Raw genomic sequence first — 19,342 nt, 5'->3', positions numbered from 1 at the left:
GCAGGCACAGCAGCCATCTTCCCTGCAGAGCTCTGTGCACACACAGGAGGATTTCCCTCCAAAACACTGCAGTGCACATGGCTGTCCACACTGGAGTCCAAAATGGCACTTTTAATAAAGCGCGGCTTTTCTGTTTTTTTCTCCTTTACAGGACCAGGTACAGAGTCCTCACCGTCATCTTCATCCTCAGAGTCCTCAGAAAAACGGAAAGTTCTTCCAATTAGGGAAGACTCCAATTCCTCAATGTACTTTAGCAGCCCTCCACCATATTCCTCTACCTCCTGTGCTGTTCCTCCAGCTTGCTGTGGAGGGAGGGGGGCAGAGGCTGACATTTCCTCCAGGGAAGCAGATCCTGAGGTGGATGGGATAACAGGGGCAGCATCCAGGACCCCCTCCACACTCTCCACCCGTACTGCCACCGCCGATGCTGGATCCTTACCGGAGTCTCCCTTCATCTTCCGGAACCTCTCCTCATTCCGGAACTTTTCTCTGAAAGCTCCGCTCTTCTCCTTCAGCGTCTTTACCAGATTCTGCTGCTTCTTAATGGCGACCTCCAGACCCTTCATCTCCGGCTTCATGCTCTGCCTCTTACTGCTCCATGACTTGTCATGGAGAACTTTCTTTTTCTTGTAGTCAGTTTTCAGACTCACCAACTTTTCCTCCTCCTTTGCGATTCTCACCAGATAGTCAGCAACCCGCTCTCTAAAGACAGGGAGGGATTCCCCACTTTTAGGGCCACAGCCAAGGTCTTCAGGTGCTGGTGAAGTATGGGAAGGCAAGCTGGGTCCCTCAGGGGGAGCATGGTCTGAGCCTAGCCCAGAAGAGGCCATGTTTCTGGGGCCAGGCGAGCAGGCCTGGCCCCCTAGTGCCTGGAGAGGGAGAGCAACTGCAGCACAACCTATCTGGTGCAGAGTGGAAGCTCCTCTGGTACAGAGACTGATGGGACTGTGGGGGAGGGGACATTAGAGTGTAAGCTCCTCTGGTGCAGAGACTGATGTGACTGTGGGGGAGGGGACATTAGAGTGTAAGCTCCTCTGGTGCAGAGACTGATGTGACTGTGGGGGAGGGGACAATAGAGTGTAAGCTCCTCTGGTGCAGAGACTGATGTGACTGTGGGGGAGGGGACAATAGAGTGTAAGCTCCTCTGGTACAGAGACTGATGTGACTGTGGGGGAGGGGACATTAGAATGTAAGCTCCTCTGGTTCAGAGACAGATGTTCCTGGCTCAGTGATCTCTGTACAGCGCTGCGGTATATGTCAGAGCTATATAATGTATAATAGTAGTGTCCCATCATTGGCTGTGACGTCACAGTCTTACCTGAGAGTGCCATGGACAAGCGGAATTCATCGGTGAGAATTTGCAGCACGCCCCGGACGCCCTCTTCTCCCTAACAGTAAATAAGGGGGAGAAGCAGATGAAAGTTCGTTCGATTCAGAACCCGTAAAATCGATAAAGTGTATGAACAGCTAAAACATTTTTTTTATTGCCGCCTGTGTCCCCGCTGGGAAGATTCGCCCTCTATTTGTCCGAATGACCTTGGTCTCCGGCACGGACTGTGATGGGGAATCCAACATTTTGGAGGAACAGAAGGGGAGCTCTTCTGATGGGGACACCTTTTATCGGTGATTTCTACTCCGGAGAGATTTCCTTTTACTTCCTGTTGTGTCTCTGGGACAGGAAATGAAGGGAAATCTCCCCAAAAGGGTAAAAAAAGTGAACAGGAAACTGAACTGTTTCCTACTCTGCACAAAACATTTGCCGTTGTCTATGCAAAAGCCTGAGCTGGCTGTAGAGTACGTAAAAGAGCATCAATATGGCGGCTCCACCATTTACAATGTTACAGAAGATGACAGGGGTCAGTAGGGTGGAGGATGGGGTCAGTGGGGCAGAGGACAGGGGTCAGTAGGGTGGAGGATGGGGTCAGTGGGGCAGAGGACAGGGGTCAGTAGGATGGAGGATAGGGTCAGTGGGGCAGAGGACAGGGGTCAGTAGGGTGGAGGATGGGGTCAGTGGGGCAGAGGACAGGGGTCAGTAGGGTGGAGGATGGGGTCAGTGGGGCAGAGGACAGGGGTCAGTAGGATGGAGGATGGGGTCAGTGGGGCAGAGGACAAGGGTCAGTAGGGTGGAGGATGGGGTCAGTGGGACAGAGGACAGGGGTCAGTAGGATGGAGGATGGGGTCAGTGGGGCAGAGGACAGGGGTCAGTAGGGTGGGGGATGGGGTCAGGAAGACAGAGGACAGGGGTCAGTAGGGTGGAGGATGGGGTCAGGAAGACAGAGGACAGGGGTCAGTAGGGTGGAGGATGGGGTCAGTGGGGCAGAGGACAGGGTCAGTAGGGTGGAGGATAGGGTCAGTGGGGCAGAGGACAGGGGTCAGTAGGGTGGAGGATGGGGTCAGTGGGGCAGAGGACAGGGGTCAGTAGGGTGGAGGATGGGGTCAGTGGGGCAGAGGACAGGGGTCAGTAGGATGGAGGATGGGGTCAGAAGGGCAGAGGACAGGGGTCAGTAGGGTGGGGGATGGGGTCAGGAAGACAGAGGACAGGGGTCAGTAGGGTGGAGGATGGGGTCAGGAAGACAGAGGACAGGGGTCAGTAGGGTGGAGGATGGGGTCAGGAAGACAGAGGACAGGGGTCAGTAAAGTGGAGGAGGGGGTCAGTGGGGCAAAGGACAGGGGTCAGTAGGGTGGAAGATGAAGTCAGGAAGACAGAGGACAGTGGTCAGTAGGGTGGAGAATGGGGTCAGGAAGATAGGGGTCAGTAGGGTGGAAGATGGGGTCAGTCAAACAGGGGTCAGGGTGGGGTCAGGAAGACAGAGGACAGGGATCAGTAGGGTGGAGGATGGGGTCAGGAAGACAGAGGACAGGGGTCAGTAGTGTGGAGGATGGGGTCAGGAAGAGGACAAGTGTCAATAGGGTCGAGGATGGGGTCAGGAGGACAGGGGTCAGTGGGGCAGGGGACAGGGGTCAACAGGGTGGAGGATGAGGTCAGGAGGACAAGGGTCAGTAGGGTGGAAGATAGGGTCAGGAAGACAGAGGACAGGGGTCAGTGAGGCAGAGGACAGGGGTGAACAGGGTGGACGATGGGGTCAGCAAGACAGAGGACAGGGGTCAACAGCACAGAGGAAAGGGGTCAGTAGGGTGGAGAATGGGGTTAGCAAGATAGAGGACAGGGTCAGCGGGGCAGAAGACAGGGTCAGCGGGGCAGAAGACAGGGTCAGCGGGGCAGAAGACAGGGGTCAGAAGGAAGGAGGATGGAGTCAGCAAGACAGAGGACAGGGTCAGTGGGGCAAAGGACAGGGGTCAGTAGGGTGGAGGATGGGGTCAGGAAGACAGAGGACAGGGGTCAGTAGGGTGGAGGATGGGGTCAGTGGGGCAGAGGACAGGGGTCAGTAGGGTGTAGGATGGGGTCAGGAAGACAGAGGACAGGGGTCAGTAGGGTGGAAGATGGGGTCAGGTGGGCAGCGGACAGGGGTCAGTAGGGTGGAAGATGAAGTCAGGAAGACAGAGGACAGGGGTCAGTAGGGTGGAAAATGGGCTCAGGAAGACAGAAGACAGGGGTCAGTAGAATGGAGGATGGGGTCAGGAAGACAGAGGACAGGTGACAGTAGGGTGGAGGATGGGGTCAGGAAGACAGAGGACAGGGGTCAGTAGGGTGGAGGATGGGGTCAGGAAGAAAGAGGACAGGCGTCAGTAGGGTGGAGGATGGGGTCAGGAAGACAGAGGACAAGGGTCAATAGGGTCAAGGATGGGGTCAGGAGGACAGGGGTCAGTGGGGCAGGGGACAGGGGTCAACAGGGTGGAGGATGAGGTCAGGAGGACAAGGGTCAGTAGGGTGGAAGATAGGGTCAGGAAGACAGAGGACAGGGGTCAGTAGGGTGGAGAATGGGGTTAGCAAGATAGAGGACAGGGTCAGCGGGGCAGAAGACAGGGGTCAGAAGGGTGGAGGATGGAGTCAGCAAGACAGAGCACAGGGTCAGTGGGGCAAAGGACAGATGTCAGTAGGGCAGAGGACAGGGGTCAGTAGGGCAGAGGACAGGGGTCAGTGGGGCAGAGGACAGGGGTCAACAGGACAGAGGACAGGGGTCAGTGGGACAGAGGACAGGGGTCAACAGGGCAGAGGACAGGGGTCAACAGGGCAGAGGACAGGGGTCAACAGGGCAGAGGACAGGGGTCAACAAGACAGAGAGTGTGGGGCAGTGGACAGGGGTCAGTAGGGTGGAGGATGGGGTCAGGAAGACAGAGGACAGGGGTCAGTAGTGTGGAGGATGGGGTCAGGAAGACAGAGGACAGGGGTCAATAGGGTCGAGGATGGGGTCAGGAGGACAGGGGTCAGTGGAGCAGGGGACAGGGGTCAACAGGGTGGAGGATGAGGTCAGGAGGACAAGGGTCAGTAGGGTGGAAGATAGGGTCAGGAAGACAGAGAACAGGGGTCAGTGAGGCAGAGGACAGGGGTGAACAGGGTGGACGATGGGGTCAGCAAGACAGAGGACAGGGGTCAACAGCGCAGAGGACAGGGGTCAGTAGGGTGGAGAATGGGGTTAGCAAGATAGAGGACAGGGTCAGCGGGGCAGAAGACAGGGGTCAGAAGGGTGGAGGATGGAGTCAGCAAGACAGAGCACAGGGTCAGTGGGGCAAAGGACAGATGTCAGTGGGGCAGAGGACAGGGGTCAACGGGGCAGAGGACAGGGGTCAACAGGGCAGAGGACAGGGGTCAACGGGGCAGAGGACAGGGGTCAACGGGGCAGAGGACAGGGGTCAACGGGGCAGAGGACAGGGGTCAACGGGGTAGAGGACAGGGGTCAACAGGGCAGAGGACAGGGGTCAACAGGGCAGAGGACAGGGGTCAACAGGGCAGAGGACAGGGGTCAGTAGGGCGGAGGAAGGGGTCAACAAGACAGAGAGTATGGGGTAAGTGGGGCAGTGGACAAGGGTCAGTAGGGTGGAGGATGGGGTCAGGAAGACAGAGGACAGGGGTCAATAGTGTGGAGGATGGGGTCAGGAAGACAGAGGACAGGGGTCAATAGGGTCGAGGATGGGGTCAGGAAGACAGAGGACAGGGGTCAATAGGGTCGAGGATGGGGTCAGGAGGACAGGGGTCAGTGGGGTGGAAGATAGGGTCAGGAAGACAGAGGACAGGGGTCAGTGAGGCAGAGGACAGGGGTGAACAGGGTGGACGATGGGGTCAGCAAGGCAGAGGAGAGGGGTCAACAGAGCAGAGGACAGGGGTCAGTAGTGTGGAAAATGGGGTTAGCAAGATAGAGGACAGGGTCAGCGGGGCAGAAGACTGGGTCAGCGGGGCGGAAGACAGGGGTCAGAAGGGTGGAGGATGGAGTCAGCAAGACAGAGGACAGGGTAAGTGAAGCAAAGGACAGATGTCAGTAGGGCAGAGGACAGGGGTCAGTGGGGCAGAGGACAGGGGTCAACAGGGCAGAGGACAGAGGTCGATGGGGCAGAGGACAGAGGTCGATGGGGCAGAGGACAGAGGTCAGTAGGGCGGAGGAAGGGGTCAACAAGACAGAGAGTATGGGGTAAGTGGGGCAGAGGACAGGGGTCAGCAGGGTGGAGGATGGGGTCATCAGAGTGGGGAATGGGTCAGTGGGGCAGAGGATAAAGGTCAGTGCTGGCAAGACACACAGCAGAGCTCCTCCCCCCCCCCCCAACACAGCACATAAATGAGATCAGATTCTTTTACAGACACAACCTCCACCTGCACAATGTGTAGCCGGCTACTGCAGCTGTGCTGGAGATTTCACAGGTCAGAGCAGCAACATACTGTGCAGATGGAGGTTGTGTCTGTAAAAGAATCCGATTTCATCTATGTGCTGTGTGGGAGGACGAGATCTGCCCCGGGGATGGGAGGAGGAGAACGGCGGGCCGGGCACAGCATCCATAGAGGGAGGGCGCAGCATACCCTAGGTCCAGCTTATATCTACTAAATGCAGGCAAACTGGATGAGGTGGGAAGAGCCAGCGGGGCGCCTTCCTGTGTAGCCAGCTGCAAGCACCGGCCAGCTGGAGGCTCTGATTGGACGGTTGGATAAATGGCTCGATATTTAGGATGTATCCGGTCTATAAACCAGAGGCTCTGATTGGACGGTTGGGTAAATGGCTCTATATTTAGGACGTATCCGGTCTATAAACCAGAGGCTCTGATTGGACGGTTGGGTAAATGGCTCTATATTTAGGACGTATCCGGTCTATAAACCAGAGGCTCTGATTGGACGGTTGGGCAAATGGCTCTATATTTAGGACGTATCCGGTCTATAAACCAGAGGCTCTGACTGGACGGTTGGGCAAATGGCTCTATATTTAGGACGTATCCGGTCTATAAACCAGAGGCTCTGATTGGACGGTTGGGTAAATGGCTCTATATTTAGGACGTATCCGGTCTATAAACCAGAGGCTCTGATTGGACGGTTGGGCAAATGGCTCTATATTTAGGACGTATCCGGTCTATAAACCAGAGGCTCTGATTGGACGGTTGGGCAAATGGCTCTATATTTAGGACGTATCCGGTCTATAAACCAGAGGCTCTGATTGGACGGTTGGGTAAATGGCTCTATATTTAGGATGTATCCGGTCTATAAACCAGAGGCTCTGATTGGACGGTTGGGTAAATGGCTCTATATTTAGGATGTATCCGGTCTATAAAAAATTTCAAGAATTCATAATTGGACAATAAAGGTATCTTTGTAGACAGACCTTGTAGGCGAGACCCCACACAATGGGCCGTCCAATGAACACACACTTTGCCCCCAGGGCCAAGGCCTTCAGGACATCACTTCCTGTTCTTATGCCGCCATCTATGTACACCTCAATGCGGCCCTGGACCGCCTCCACGATCTCGGAAAGAGCATCAATCTGTGAAAAGGTTTGGACAGCCTCAGAAACATGAGCCACAAACAGTCAGTAATACAGTCCAGACCAGGGGCGGAATGACCATTTGGAAACTCGGGCACTGCCCGAGGGCCTGGGGTCAGTAGGGGGCCCCATGAGATGCCCCCGATACCTTTTTCATAGGCTTTTTTGAGTTTGGGCAAGGACACAGGGGCCCCATGATCCCCTATTGCCCGGGGGCCCCATGAGTTGTCAGTCCGCCCCTGGTCCAGACACCTATATTGTGTTCATTTACTGCACAGAACCTGATGCCCCGTCATGGGCATCCCCTGCAATGTCTGGAGGTTCACTGTACTAGAAGCTTTACCTCTGAAATACATCTGCTGAAATTTTAGAGTGATGCCCGGGCTGTGCCCTTCCGGGGTGAATGAGGTGACCATAATACAGCCAGAGTCTTCACCTACCATTCTACAATCTGCAATGCTCAAGCTCCTTGCTGATTGGATTTGTCACACTCCCCTCTCCTCCACTCCAGTGCCAGGTCACCTCTTTGGAGCATGACCATCTGGAATGTTGGCACTAATGCGAGTCAGGAGACAGCTCTCCTCTTTGCTGCCATCCTTCATCGCCCCATTAACCGTGTGACTCCTAAGTACCCTGAGAACCCCATGTCACCCCATGACCCCAGTGACTCCAGGGAACCCTGAGAATCCCATGTCACCCCATGACCCCAGTGACACCTAAATACCCTGAGAATCCCATATCACCCCATGACCCTAGTGACTGCAGAGAACCCTGAGAATCCCATGTCACCCCATGACCCCAGTGACACCTAAATACCCTGAGAATCCCATATCACCCCATGACCCTAGTGACTGCAGAGAACCCTGAGAATCCCGTCACCCCATGACTCCAGAGAACCCTGAGAATCCCATGGCACCTCATGACCCCAGTGACTCCAGAGAACCCTGAGAATCCCATGTCACCTCATGACCCCAGTGACTCCAGAGAACCCTGAGAATCCCATGTCACCCCATGACCCCAGTGACTCCTAAGTACCCTGAGAATCCCATGTCACCCCATGACCCCAGTGACTCCTAAGTACCCTGAGAATCCCATGTCACCCCAGTGACTCCTAAGTACCCTGAGAATCCCATGTCACCCCATGACCCTAGTAATTCCAGAGAACCCTGAGAATCCTATGTCACCCCATGACCCCAGTGGTTCCTAAGTACCCTGAGAATCCCATGTCACCCCATGACTCCAGTGACTCCAGAAAACCCTGTCACCCCATGACCCTAGTGACTGCAGAGAACCCTGAGAATCCAATGTCACCCCATGATCCCAGTGATTCCTAAGTACCCTGAGAATCCTCTGTCTTCCCATGACCCTAGTGACTCCAGAGAACCCCAAGATTCCCATGTCACCCCATGACTCCAGAGCGCCCAGAGCATCCTGTGTCACCTTATGAGCACCGACTACAGGGCACCTTGATCATCCTGACACACCCCATCACTCTGGAGCACCCTGCATCACCCCTTGACACTAGTGACCCCTAAGTACCCTGAGAATCCCATATCACCCCATGACCCCTGCGACTCCAGAGAACCCTGAGCATCTGATGTAACCCCATGAGCCCAGGACTCCAGAGTGCCCTGAGAATCCCACATCCCACAGAGTGCCCTGAGAATCCCACATCCCACAGAGTGCCCTGAGAATCTAACGTGTCCTGAGCATCCTGTGTAACCCCATGACCCCAGTGAATTCAGGGCAACTTGATCAACCTGACACACCCCATGACTCTAGAGCACCCTACATTACCCCATGACCCAGTGATTTCAGGGCACTTTGATCATCTTGGCACACCCCATGACACTAGTGGCCCCAGAGCACTCTAAGCATCCTGTGATACCCCATGACCCCAGTGACTGCAAAGCATCCTGGGTCAACCCATGACATCCTGAGACACTCCATGACTCCAAAGCACCCTGAGAATTCCATGTCACCCCATGACTTTACTGACTCCACAGCATTGTGAGTTTCCTGCATTAGCCCTTGTGACTCCAGACTGCCCTGAGCATCCTGTGTCACCCCATGGCTCCTCTGACTCCAGAGAACTGTGACCTTCTTGTGACACCACATGAACCCATGGAATCCAGAGCACCCCGACTACTCCATGACCCCAATGAATTCAGAACACCCTGAACACCCCATGACCACAATGACTTCAGAACACCCTGAGCATCCTGTTGCACCCCATTTCTCCTCTGACTCCAGAGAACTGTGACATTCTTGTGACACCACATGACCCCAGTGAATTCAGAGCACCCTGACCACCCCATGACCCCAGTGAATTCAGAGCACCCTGAGCATCTTGTGTCGCCCCATGACCCCATGTGACTTTATTGTGCCCTGTGTTGTCCAGTGACAGTGACTCCTTTTGCACCCAGTATTCCTTAGTGACACCCCCCCCCCCCCCGCATTCCCATACTCTCTGGTATGCTCCTGTAATCTCCTAGACCTAGACAGGCCCTCTTCCTGTGGATACATGCCCCTGTCCATGACAAGTCAGCTCTGACTCAGGGGAGCACGTCAGACCTCTGCAGAGAGACCACTGCTTCCAAGCCGGTGTTGTATCTCCCTCCCCAAGTATTTTACATACCGTGGCGAGTTCTCCGTCCAGCTGGCGCCCCCCATGATTGGATACGATGATGCCTTGGACACCGTGCTCTACCGCCAACTCCGCGTCTTCCTTTGTCAGTATTCCCTTGATGATGATTGGTAGGCGAGTCAGATTCTGGAGCCAATAAATATCCTTCCAGCTGATAGAAGGGTCCAGGGTGTTGGCCGGGACACCGTAGTTGTCAGGACCGCATTGATTCTACAGAGAGAAGAGTAAAATATATCTAAAGATTTGCCTGGCGTGTGGGAGGGTTAGACCAGTGCGGGCCAACTTACTAGAGATTGGGGCCCCTGGCATCACCCGGGGCCACACATAATATTCTGTGCAGCACTAACCCCTTAGGAGTTGCAATAGATTTGGGTCCCCCTATAGTCCTGCACAGACAGGCAACACGCATTTTCCACAGACTTGCATCCAGGAGTCAGTATTCAGTCCTTGAGCTTGTTTTTGATGTTTTATTAGGGGGATATCAACTTGGATGGGGTAAGGGGCACATGGGATGGCCGATGGAACCGATGAACCGAGGACAACTTGCTGGAAGTCTCTAATGTAACACCAAATCTGGAGCCATCATATCTCTTAGAGTTTGACCCTTCCTAAAATAAAATCACCAAACAAATCTATTTGATTCTATTTGAAACCCTTCAGTAAGCCTCATATTTCCTCTCCTCCCAATACGGCCCGTTATTATCCCGAAAGTAAAAGTTACATACAGAGGGGCAAAAAAGTATTTAGTCCCCACCAATGGTGCAAGTTCTCCCACTTACAAAGATGAGAGAGGCCTGTAATTGGCATCATAGGGAGACCTCAACTATGAGAGACAAAATGAGAAAACAAATCCAGACAATCTCATTGGCTGATCTGGAAAGAATTTATTTGCAAATTATGGTGGAAAATAAGTATTTGGTGAATATGAAAAGTTCATGTCAATACTTTGTTATATATCCTTTGTTGGCAATGACAGAGGTCAGACGTTTCCTGGAAGTCTTCACAAGGTTGGCACACACTGTTGCTGGTATGTTGGCCCATCCTCCATGCAGACCTCCTCTAGAGCAGTGATGTTTTGGGGCTGTCGCTGGGCAACACGGACTTTCAACTCCCTCCAAAGGTTTTCTATGGGGTTGAGATCTGGAGACTGGCTAGGCCACTCCAGGACCTTGAAATGCTTCTTACGAAGCCACTCCTTCGTTGCCCGGGCGGTATGTTTGGGATCATTGTCATGTTGGAAGACCCAGCCATGTTTCATCTTCAATGCCCTTGCTGATGGAAGGAGGTTTGCACTCAAAATCTCACGATACATGGCCCCATTCATTCTGTCCTGTACATGGATCAGTCGTCCTGGTCCCTTTGCGGAGAAACAGCTCCAAAGCATGATGTTGCCACCCCCATGCTTCACAGTAGGTATGGTGTTCTTTGGATGCAACTCAGCATTCTCTCTCCTCCAAACACGACGAGTTGTGTTTCTACCAAACAGTTCTATTTTGGTTTCATCTGACCATATGACATTCTCCCAATCCTCTTCTGGATCATCCAAATGCTCTCTAGCAAACTTCAGAGGGGCCCCGGACATGTACTGGCTTAAGCAGGGGGACACGTCTGGCACTGCAGGATCTGAGTCCCTGGCGGCGTAGTGCGTTACTGATGGTAGCCTTTGTTACGTTGGTCCCAGCTCTCTGCAGGTCATTCACTAGGTCCCTCCGTGTGGTCCTGGGATTTTTGCTCACCGTTCTTGTGATCATTTTGACCCCACGGGGTGAGATCTTGCGTGGAGCCCCAGATCGAGGGAGATTATCAGTGGTCTTGTATGTCTTCCATTTTCTAATTATTGCTCCCACAGTTGATTTGTTCACACCAAGCTGCTTGCCTATTGCAGATTCAGTCTTCCCAGCCTGGTGCAGGTCTACAATTTTGTTTCTGGTGTCCTTCGACAGCTCTTTGGTCTTCACCATAGTGGAGTTTGGAGTGTGACTGTTTGAGGTTGTGGACAGGTTTTTTTTTTTTTTTTTTTTTTTAAGTCCGCAAACGTGCAACTATAACGAAAAAACCCGTAAGTGTTCACAAAAAAGTGCAAGTGCAAAACACCACACAAAAAGTGCACTTAGGGGTGTGCTTTTGTCCTACCCCCGAAGGGGTTGAACCGTTACCCTGATCCCCCGGGGCACGAAGCTCCTGACAGGGACAAGGTTCCCATTTGGTCCTCCTGGCCAAAAGGCCTGGTGGACCACCGTTCCTTATGCCCAGCCGAAGCCGGACATCCAGTACTAGGTCAGGGGGTTCTCCCGAAGAGAAAACCCCCTAGGGACAGGGGAGGAAGGAACCGTATGGCCACACATCCTCCCCCTAGACGTCAGGGTAGGCCCGAGGACCCACACCCTCCATCCTGTGAGAAAAACACACACAAAAGTAAAAAGTGACAAACGTGGGGTGAGGAAAAATAAATAAATAAATAATTAAATAAATAAATCTATAAAAATAAAAAAAAGTGTCGTGCCCAAATTGTGCACTGACCAGACCCTGAGGCCTGTAGCAAAAAAATTGCCCAGAACTTGACCAAAAGGCCCGGTCCTAGAGGCGCAGTGCAAAAAGTGTTTAAACTTGGTGACCATGTGCTCATTCACAGCATGGGGTCCCACACCCAAGTGTTACTTAGAGCACCCCTGAGGCGACTACTCAGGGGGCACCTAGTTTGCGGACTCTCTGCCTTCCCAGCCCCAGGCCAGACCAAGGTAGACCGTCCAAATCAGGAGGCAACTGGGTCCTTCAGACGTTCCAAAGGAGAATTACTCCCGAGGCCCCAGAACGAATCATGGCGCTCCCCGGTTTCTGTCCTCCCCGTAATAGCCATCCAGACCCCCATCATACCAGTGAGGGTACTATACAACAACCATCCCCGTAAACTAGAATGGTCGGTAGCACCCCCACTGGACACTGATAAGAACAGATACTACACTTGATCTTAGCCAAAAGGCCGAGAAGCGATGTCTTTTATACTGATAACAAGTTCAAACAGGTGCCATTGATACAGGTAATGAGTGCAGGACAGAGGAGCCTCTTAAAGAAGAAGGTCCAGGTCTGTGAGAGCCAGAAATCTTGCTTGTTTCTAGGTGACCAAATACTTATTTTCCACCATAATTTGCAAATAAATTCTTTCCAGATCAGCCAATGAGATTGTCTGGATTTGTTTTCTCATTTTGTCTCTCATAGTTGAGGTCTCCCTATGATGCCAATTACAGGCCTCTCTCATCTTTGTAAGTGGGAGAACTTGTACCATTGGTGGGGACTAAATACTTTTTTGCCCCACTGTAAAAGGAAAAAGAAAATCTCACCTCAAAAACTCCTTCAAAGTTTTTGACCTTGAGATGCGGCGGGAGACGAAAGTTGTTTCGTATGTCGCTCCTCCTCTTGCCTGTATACGGGACGTCCACGGTCAACACCAAAGCCTTGAAACCCAGAGCCTCCGCCCGATGCACCAACCCCTCGGACAGCTTGCGGTCACGGTACACGTAGAGCTGGAACCAACGTGGCCCTTCAGGGGCTGCAGCCACGATCTCTTCCACGGAGCAGGTGGAGTAGGTGCTGGCCACGTAGCACAGATTGAGGCCCTCAGCCGCTGGAAGACAAACACCAAAAACATCTCACACCATCCGCATGGGTAAATGCGCATTGCTCTTGGCTTCTGAAGTCCCACCAAAGCCACTAGCTGCATGGAGTGTTGAATATTTTCTGAAAGTAGAGACCCTGGAGAATATAATGGTGGTAGGTCCAATCTTTTATGTCGTACCATAATGTTGCAATGGTTTAGGAAACCAAAAATTTCAGTAATTATACAGTAAAGTTAATTATCTGTGTCAGTGGGAGGAATGGCACCTCATCATTGGTGTCAGTGGGAGGAATAGTGCTCCATCATTGGTGTCAGTGGGAGGAATGGCACCTCATCATTGGTGTCAGTTGGAGGAATGGCACCTCATCATTGGTGTCAGTGGGAGGAATGGCACCTCATCATTGGTGTCAGTGGGTGGAATGGCACCTCATCATTGGTGTCAGTGAGAGGAATGGCACCTCATCAATGGTGTCAGTGGGTGGAATGGCACCTCATCATTGGTGTCAGTGGGTGGAATGGCACCTCATCATTGGTGTCAGTGGGAGGAATGGCACCTCATCATTGGTGTCAGTGGGAGGAATAGTGCTCCATCATTGGTGTCACTGGGAGGAATAGTGCCCCATCATTGGTGTCACTGGGGGGAATAGTGCCCCATCATTGGTGTCAGTGGGGGGAATAGTGCCCCATCATTGGTGTCAGTGGGAGGAATAGTGCTCCATCATTGGTGTCAGTGGGGGGAATAGTGCCCCATCATTGGTATCAGTGGGAGGAATAGTGCCCCATCATTGGTGTCAGTGGGAGGAATAGCGCCCCATCATTGGTATCAGTGGGGGGAATAGTGCCCTATCATTGGTATCAGTGGGAGGAATAGTGTCCCATCATTGGTGTCAGTGGGAGGAATAGTGTCCCATCATTGGTGTCAGTGGGAGGAATAGTGTCCCATCATTGGTGTCAGTGGGAGTAATAGTGCCCCATCATTGGTGTCACTGGGAGGAATAGTACCCCATCATTGGTGTCACTGGGAGGAATAGTACCCCATCATTGGTGTCAGTGGGAGGAATAGTGTCCCATCATTGGTATCAGTGGGAGGAATAGTACCCCATCATTGGTATCAGTGGGAGGAATAGTGCCCCATCATTGGTGACAGTGGGAGGAATGCACCCCAACGCATGCGTTTTTCTAGGTGGGGGTGGAGGGCATTGAACATTTGTTTTCATGTTCACATCATGTTACAGCATACATGTTGTGACAGGTTCACTTTATGGAGGCATCAGGTTCTCTTTAACCCCTCGCCTACAGGGCGCTTCTACCCCCTTCCTGCCCACCGGGCGCTTCTGCCCCCTTCCCGCCCACAGGGCACTTTTACCCCCTTCCCGCCCACAGGGCACTTCTACCCCCTTCCCGCCCACAGGACACTTCTACCCCCTTCCTGCCTACCAGGCACATCTACCCCCTTCCTGCCTACAGGACACTTCTACCCCCTTCCTGCCTACAGGACACTTCTACCCCCTTCCTGCCTACCGGACACTTCTACCCCCTTCCTGCCTACAGGACACTTCTACCCCCTTCCTGCCTACCGGACACTTCTACACCCTTCCTGCCTACAGGGCACTTCTACCCCCTTCCTGCCTACAGGACACTTCTACCCCCTTCCTGCCTACAGGACACTTCTACCCCCTTCCTGCCTACAGGACACTTCTACCCCCTTCCTGCCTACCGGACACTTCTACACCCTTCCTGCCTACAGGGCACGTCTACCCCCTTCCTGCCTACAGGACACTTCTACCCCCTTCCTGCCTACAGGACACTTCTACCCCCTTCCTGCCTACCGGACACTTCTACACCCTTCCTGCCTACAGGGCACTTCTACCCCCTTCCCGCCTACCGGGCACTTCTACCCCCTTCCCGCCTACCGGGCACTTCTACCCCCTTCCCGCCTACCGGGCACTTCTACCCCCTTCCCGCCTACAGGGCACTTCTACCCCCTTCCCGCCTACAGGGCACTTCTACCCCCTTCCCGCCTACAGGACACTTCTACCCCCTTCCCGCCTACAGGGCACTTCTACCCCCTTCCCGCCTACAGGGCACTTCTACCCCCTTCCTGCCTACAGGGCACTTCTACCCCCTTCCTGCCTACAGGGCACTTTTACCCCCTTCCTGCCTACAGGGCACTTCTACCCCCTTCCCGCCTACCGGGCACTTCTACCCCCTTCCTGCCTACCAGGCACTTCTACCCCCTTCCTGCTTACCAGGCACTTCTACCCCCTTCCTGCCTACCAGGCACTTCTACCCCCTTCCTGCCTAGCACTGATGGGCACTGTTGAGGCGGCACTGATAGTGAGCACTGGTGGGCATTGATGAGGAGGCACTGATATGCGGAACTGATGGGCACTGATAGGTGGTACTGATGGGCAAAGACTGGCAGCACTGTTGGGCACTGATGGGCAGCACCCTTGGGCACTGATGGGCAGCACCCTTGGGCACTGATGGACAGCACCCTTGGGCACTGATGGACAGCACCCTTGGGCACTGATGGACAGCACTGTTGGGCACTGATGGACAGCACTGTTGGGCACTTTTGGGGCTGCCCTAATTGTCAGTGTAGATGTCTCCTTTGACAGTTGCCGGTTACTGGTAGCACATTCGGTACGCAGTGACGGCGTGAGGAAAGTACTGCTGTGTATTTGTGTATTTACATAGAGGTCAGCTGTGATTGGACACAGCTGATCACATGGCAAAAGGCTGCTTTGACTGGCCTGTTACTATGTCATGTGATCAGCTGTTTCCAAAGGACACAGCGATCACAGAGAGTGCCGGGTGCGGGCCCCTGTAGCCGTCATTCAGCTATAGCACGGTAGTAAAGTGGTTAATGAGGAATCAGGGGGTTAATAGACCCGATACCTCAGCTGCCCTCCAATGAAGCTAGTAGAGAGCAGATCATTTTCCTTTAGCTCCGCCCTCTTCCCCGGCTGCAGTGCACCCCTCCTGACATTTTATTGCACCCAGGTAAGCATGGGGGGGATGGGGGGACAGGGGCAGCGACCAGCCCTGCAGCAGGCAGCCTGTCAAAGTCTTTGGCAGGTTGCGGCTGGATGGGGCTGGATGTTGTATTGAGTGGTACCAGTGACTGGGGCCTTGTTCATTCAATGGAGAGGGCCCTAAATGCTGGTACTCCTAGGCATAGCGTTCATCCGCAGCCTGCCATAGACTTTGACAGGCTGCCTGAAGCAGGGAAGGACCCCACATCTGTCCCTCCTGAGTGCAATAAAGTGCCGGAAGGGACTCACTGCATTTGTGGACAAATCCAAAAGCCCTGAGACTTCTGCACCTTCTAATGTCAACAGCCCCAGCAGACTCAGCTGTCACTCACGTGTCACTCCACAGTATTCCCTTTGTTTCTTCCCCAATAATGTTTATGTAGGGAGGTGAACGGATGGCTGGAGGAGCTGGGCCAGCATAGTCAATAGTTAGACACTCCCAGAAAAGGAGCTAGCTTAGATGCGTAAGGATGGAGAATGGCTCTTCTTGGTGGACCCATCCCAATCGTGGATGTGCCATGTTCTTGACGTTTCCCACTGACACAGAAAGCTGTAGAGAGAAGTCTACTAAAATCTGGAATACTAATGGTGCACAGATACTGAGAAATTGTCCATCTCTCTTTTTACTGAAGGTGGAAGTACAGGTGGTCAGAAGGGGATATGGATTTGACCATGAGGATTTGATGTGTATCATCGACCATAAGGATTCAAAGTGTGGCACTGACCATGAGAAGTTGTGGTCTGGAATTGACCATGAGGATTCATGGCGTGGCACTGACCATGATGTCAAGGTCCTACCTTTTCCCTGAGGTTATGTTACTCCATGTGCTGGCATCCATCTTGGATTCTGCTGTGCATGATGGGAATCCTTTTATGCCTTCAGGTCTCTGAGGTCCACCCCCCAGAGGGGTGTGGCTGATGACATATAAGCCTGTGACCCGCACATGCTCTTTGCACCTGTGTCTTGTGTCTTTGTGTCGCTATTACTCTGTTCTGACTCTCGTGACTCTCCTGGTATCTGATTCGGCTTGTGACTTGACTATTCTTTGTATTCTCCTTTGATCTGATCCTCTGTTGCTGAACCCGGCTCGTGACCTGTGATTCTTGTCTGCTGTCCTGTACCGTTTTGTCCTGTTGTTGTTGACCCCGGCTTGTCTGACTACTCTTTTGTCTCTTCCACCAGTTACACGCCATTGGCGGCGGCCATTACCGCAGCTGAGGTGTCTCGGGGGCCGCGACCTGGTTCCTGGCTGCGTCAAGTCCATCCCCACCATCAGGGGCCCTGGTGAAGGGCAGCCTGGGACTTAGACTCCGCGCCCTGAGGGACTTCGGTCTGTGGGTGGTGGTTGTCGTCAGCCAGTGCGTTACATTGTTATTAGGCCTGCCTGTCCGTTCCTCGGCTCCTGCCCTGACATTACACAAGTGCCATGAACCCTGACGGTGCAGGCACGCCTTCGCTCCCAACGCTAGTCGCCAGACTCGATCAACAGGATCACCTGTTGGATCAGTTCGCTCAGGCGTTGCAAACTCTGCTCGTACGCACTGCACACCTTGCTCCTGGTGCTATTAGGCCGGTAGTCGCTCCGGTGGTCTCTCCCGCTGCTTCTCCGCCTATTGTGTCCACCACCTCGATGGCTGCATCAGCGGCGCCCAGAGGTATGTCTGGTTCTGCCCCTCTTCCACAGCACTTTGGGGGTGAGCCGAGTCAGTGTCGTGGGTTCCTCAACCAGGTGGGTATTTATTTTGAATTAATACCCCACGCCTTCCCGTCTGAGAGGTCAAAGGTTGGGTTCCTAATTTCACTACTCTCAGACAAGGCCTTGGCCTGGGCAAATCCCTTATGGGAGAGGAACGACCCGGTGATTCAAGATTTTTCTGGTTTTGTCGATGCCTTCCGTAGGGTATTCGATGTACCGGCTCGTTCCGCCTCGGTGGCCAAGCTGCTCATGACCATGCATCAGGGTTCACGGACCGTGGCCGAGTACGCTATAGAGTTTCGTACCCTGGCGGCAGAGGTCGGTTGGAACAATGAGGCTCTGGTGGCTGCGTTTTCCCATGGTCTTTCTGACACATTGAAGGACGAGATCGCAGCTAAGGAACTGCCTGTGGTGTTGGAGGAGCTCATCTCTTTCCTGATCCTGATTGACACCAGGCTCAGGGAGAGGCCTTCACTCAAGGAACGCCTGCGGAGGCCTTCCAATCGACTGGCACCTGCGTTTTCTTTCCCACCCGTTCCTCCCTCTCCTCCCACGCCTCCTGGGGATAGATTGTCTGGTGGGGAACCCATGCAGCTGGGGTTTGCTCGCCTTTCCGAGGGGGAGCGGGCCGCTCGGCGTCGGGAGGGTCGCTGCCTGTACTGTGGCCACGGTGGGCACTTTCGGCAGTCTTGTCCGGTCCGTCCGGGAAACGCTCGCACCTGAGATCATGTCGGGGACAGATCTTGGGTGGAGTTTCCTCGTCCCCGGCGTTCCGCAAGGATAAGCCACTGATCACCGTGGTCCTTTCTTGGACGGGGGGCTCGGTGACGGCCCAGGCGTTGGTAGACTCTGGGGCCGGTGGGTTGTTCTTGGACAGCTCGTTTGCTGCACAGCACTCCATTCCCCTGCAGGCTCGTGCTGCCCCATTGGTTCTTGAAGCGATAGATGGCAGGCCCCTGCAACCGCCGCAGGTTACCCACGAGACTCTGCCGATAGAGGTAGCCATTGGGGCTGTTCACAGGGAGTTGGCCTGTTTTCAGGTGATTTCTTCCCCACTCTATTCGGTGGTTTTGGGGTATCCCTGGCTCCAGAGGCACAATCCAACCTTCAATTGGCAAACAGCCGAGATTCTCTCATGGTCTCCACAGTGTGGGGCCGGGTGAATCCGGGGGCCGGTTAAGGTATTGTGTGCCTCCTCGGACTCTGCGTTGCCCACAGACTATGGGGAGTACCAGGACGTGTTTGATAAGGTACGCGCTGGTACCTTACGGCCGCATCGTCCTTACGACTGCGCCATATCCTTGCAACCCGGGGCCACTCCTCCGCGTGGCAGGGTGTATCCTCTCTCGGTTGCGGAGAATAAGGCCATGGAGGAGTACGTTGTGGATGTGCTTTCCCGGGGGCACATTCGTAAGTCTACTTCCCCAGCAGGAGCGGGTTTTTTTTCGTAAAGAAGAAAGGTGGTGAATTGAGGCCCTGCATCGATTATA

At 53.7% G+C, this 19,342-nt stretch overlaps 1 protein-coding gene and 1 pseudogene across 4 annotated transcripts in view; both read right to left on the bottom strand.

Moving 5' to 3' along the window:
• LOC149434678 (2-Hydroxyacid oxidase 2-like) overlaps positions 1 to 19,342 on the bottom strand; it is a 112,185-nt gene that overhangs the window by 15,530 nt on the left and 77,313 nt on the right. For all 4 annotated transcript variants that reach the window (XM_089663526.1, XM_089663525.1, XM_089663527.1 and 1 more), the window contains exons 4-7: positions 12,843 to 13,126; positions 9,496 to 9,714; positions 6,699 to 6,857; positions 1,319 to 1,388 (exon numbers count right to left, since the gene is read on the bottom strand). In XM_089663526.1, coding sequence (XP_089519652.1) covers positions 1,319 to 1,388; positions 6,699 to 6,857; positions 9,496 to 9,714; positions 12,843 to 13,126 — 732 coding nt within the window. The remainder of the gene's footprint in view (positions 1 to 1,318; positions 1,389 to 6,698; positions 6,858 to 9,495; positions 9,715 to 12,842; positions 13,127 to 19,342) is intronic.
• LOC149434679 (U2 spliceosomal RNA) lies at positions 12,382 to 12,496 on the bottom strand (annotated as a pseudogene).

This window comes from Staurois parvus, unplaced genomic scaffold (genome assembly GCF_062004578.1).
Source record: "Staurois parvus isolate SC_StPar_1 unplaced genomic scaffold, SC_StPar_1.0 ptg001708l, whole genome shotgun sequence".
Taxonomy (NCBI): domain Eukaryota; kingdom Metazoa; phylum Chordata; class Amphibia; order Anura; family Ranidae; genus Staurois; species Staurois parvus.
This window is presented reverse-complemented; position numbering and strand designations above follow the sequence as displayed.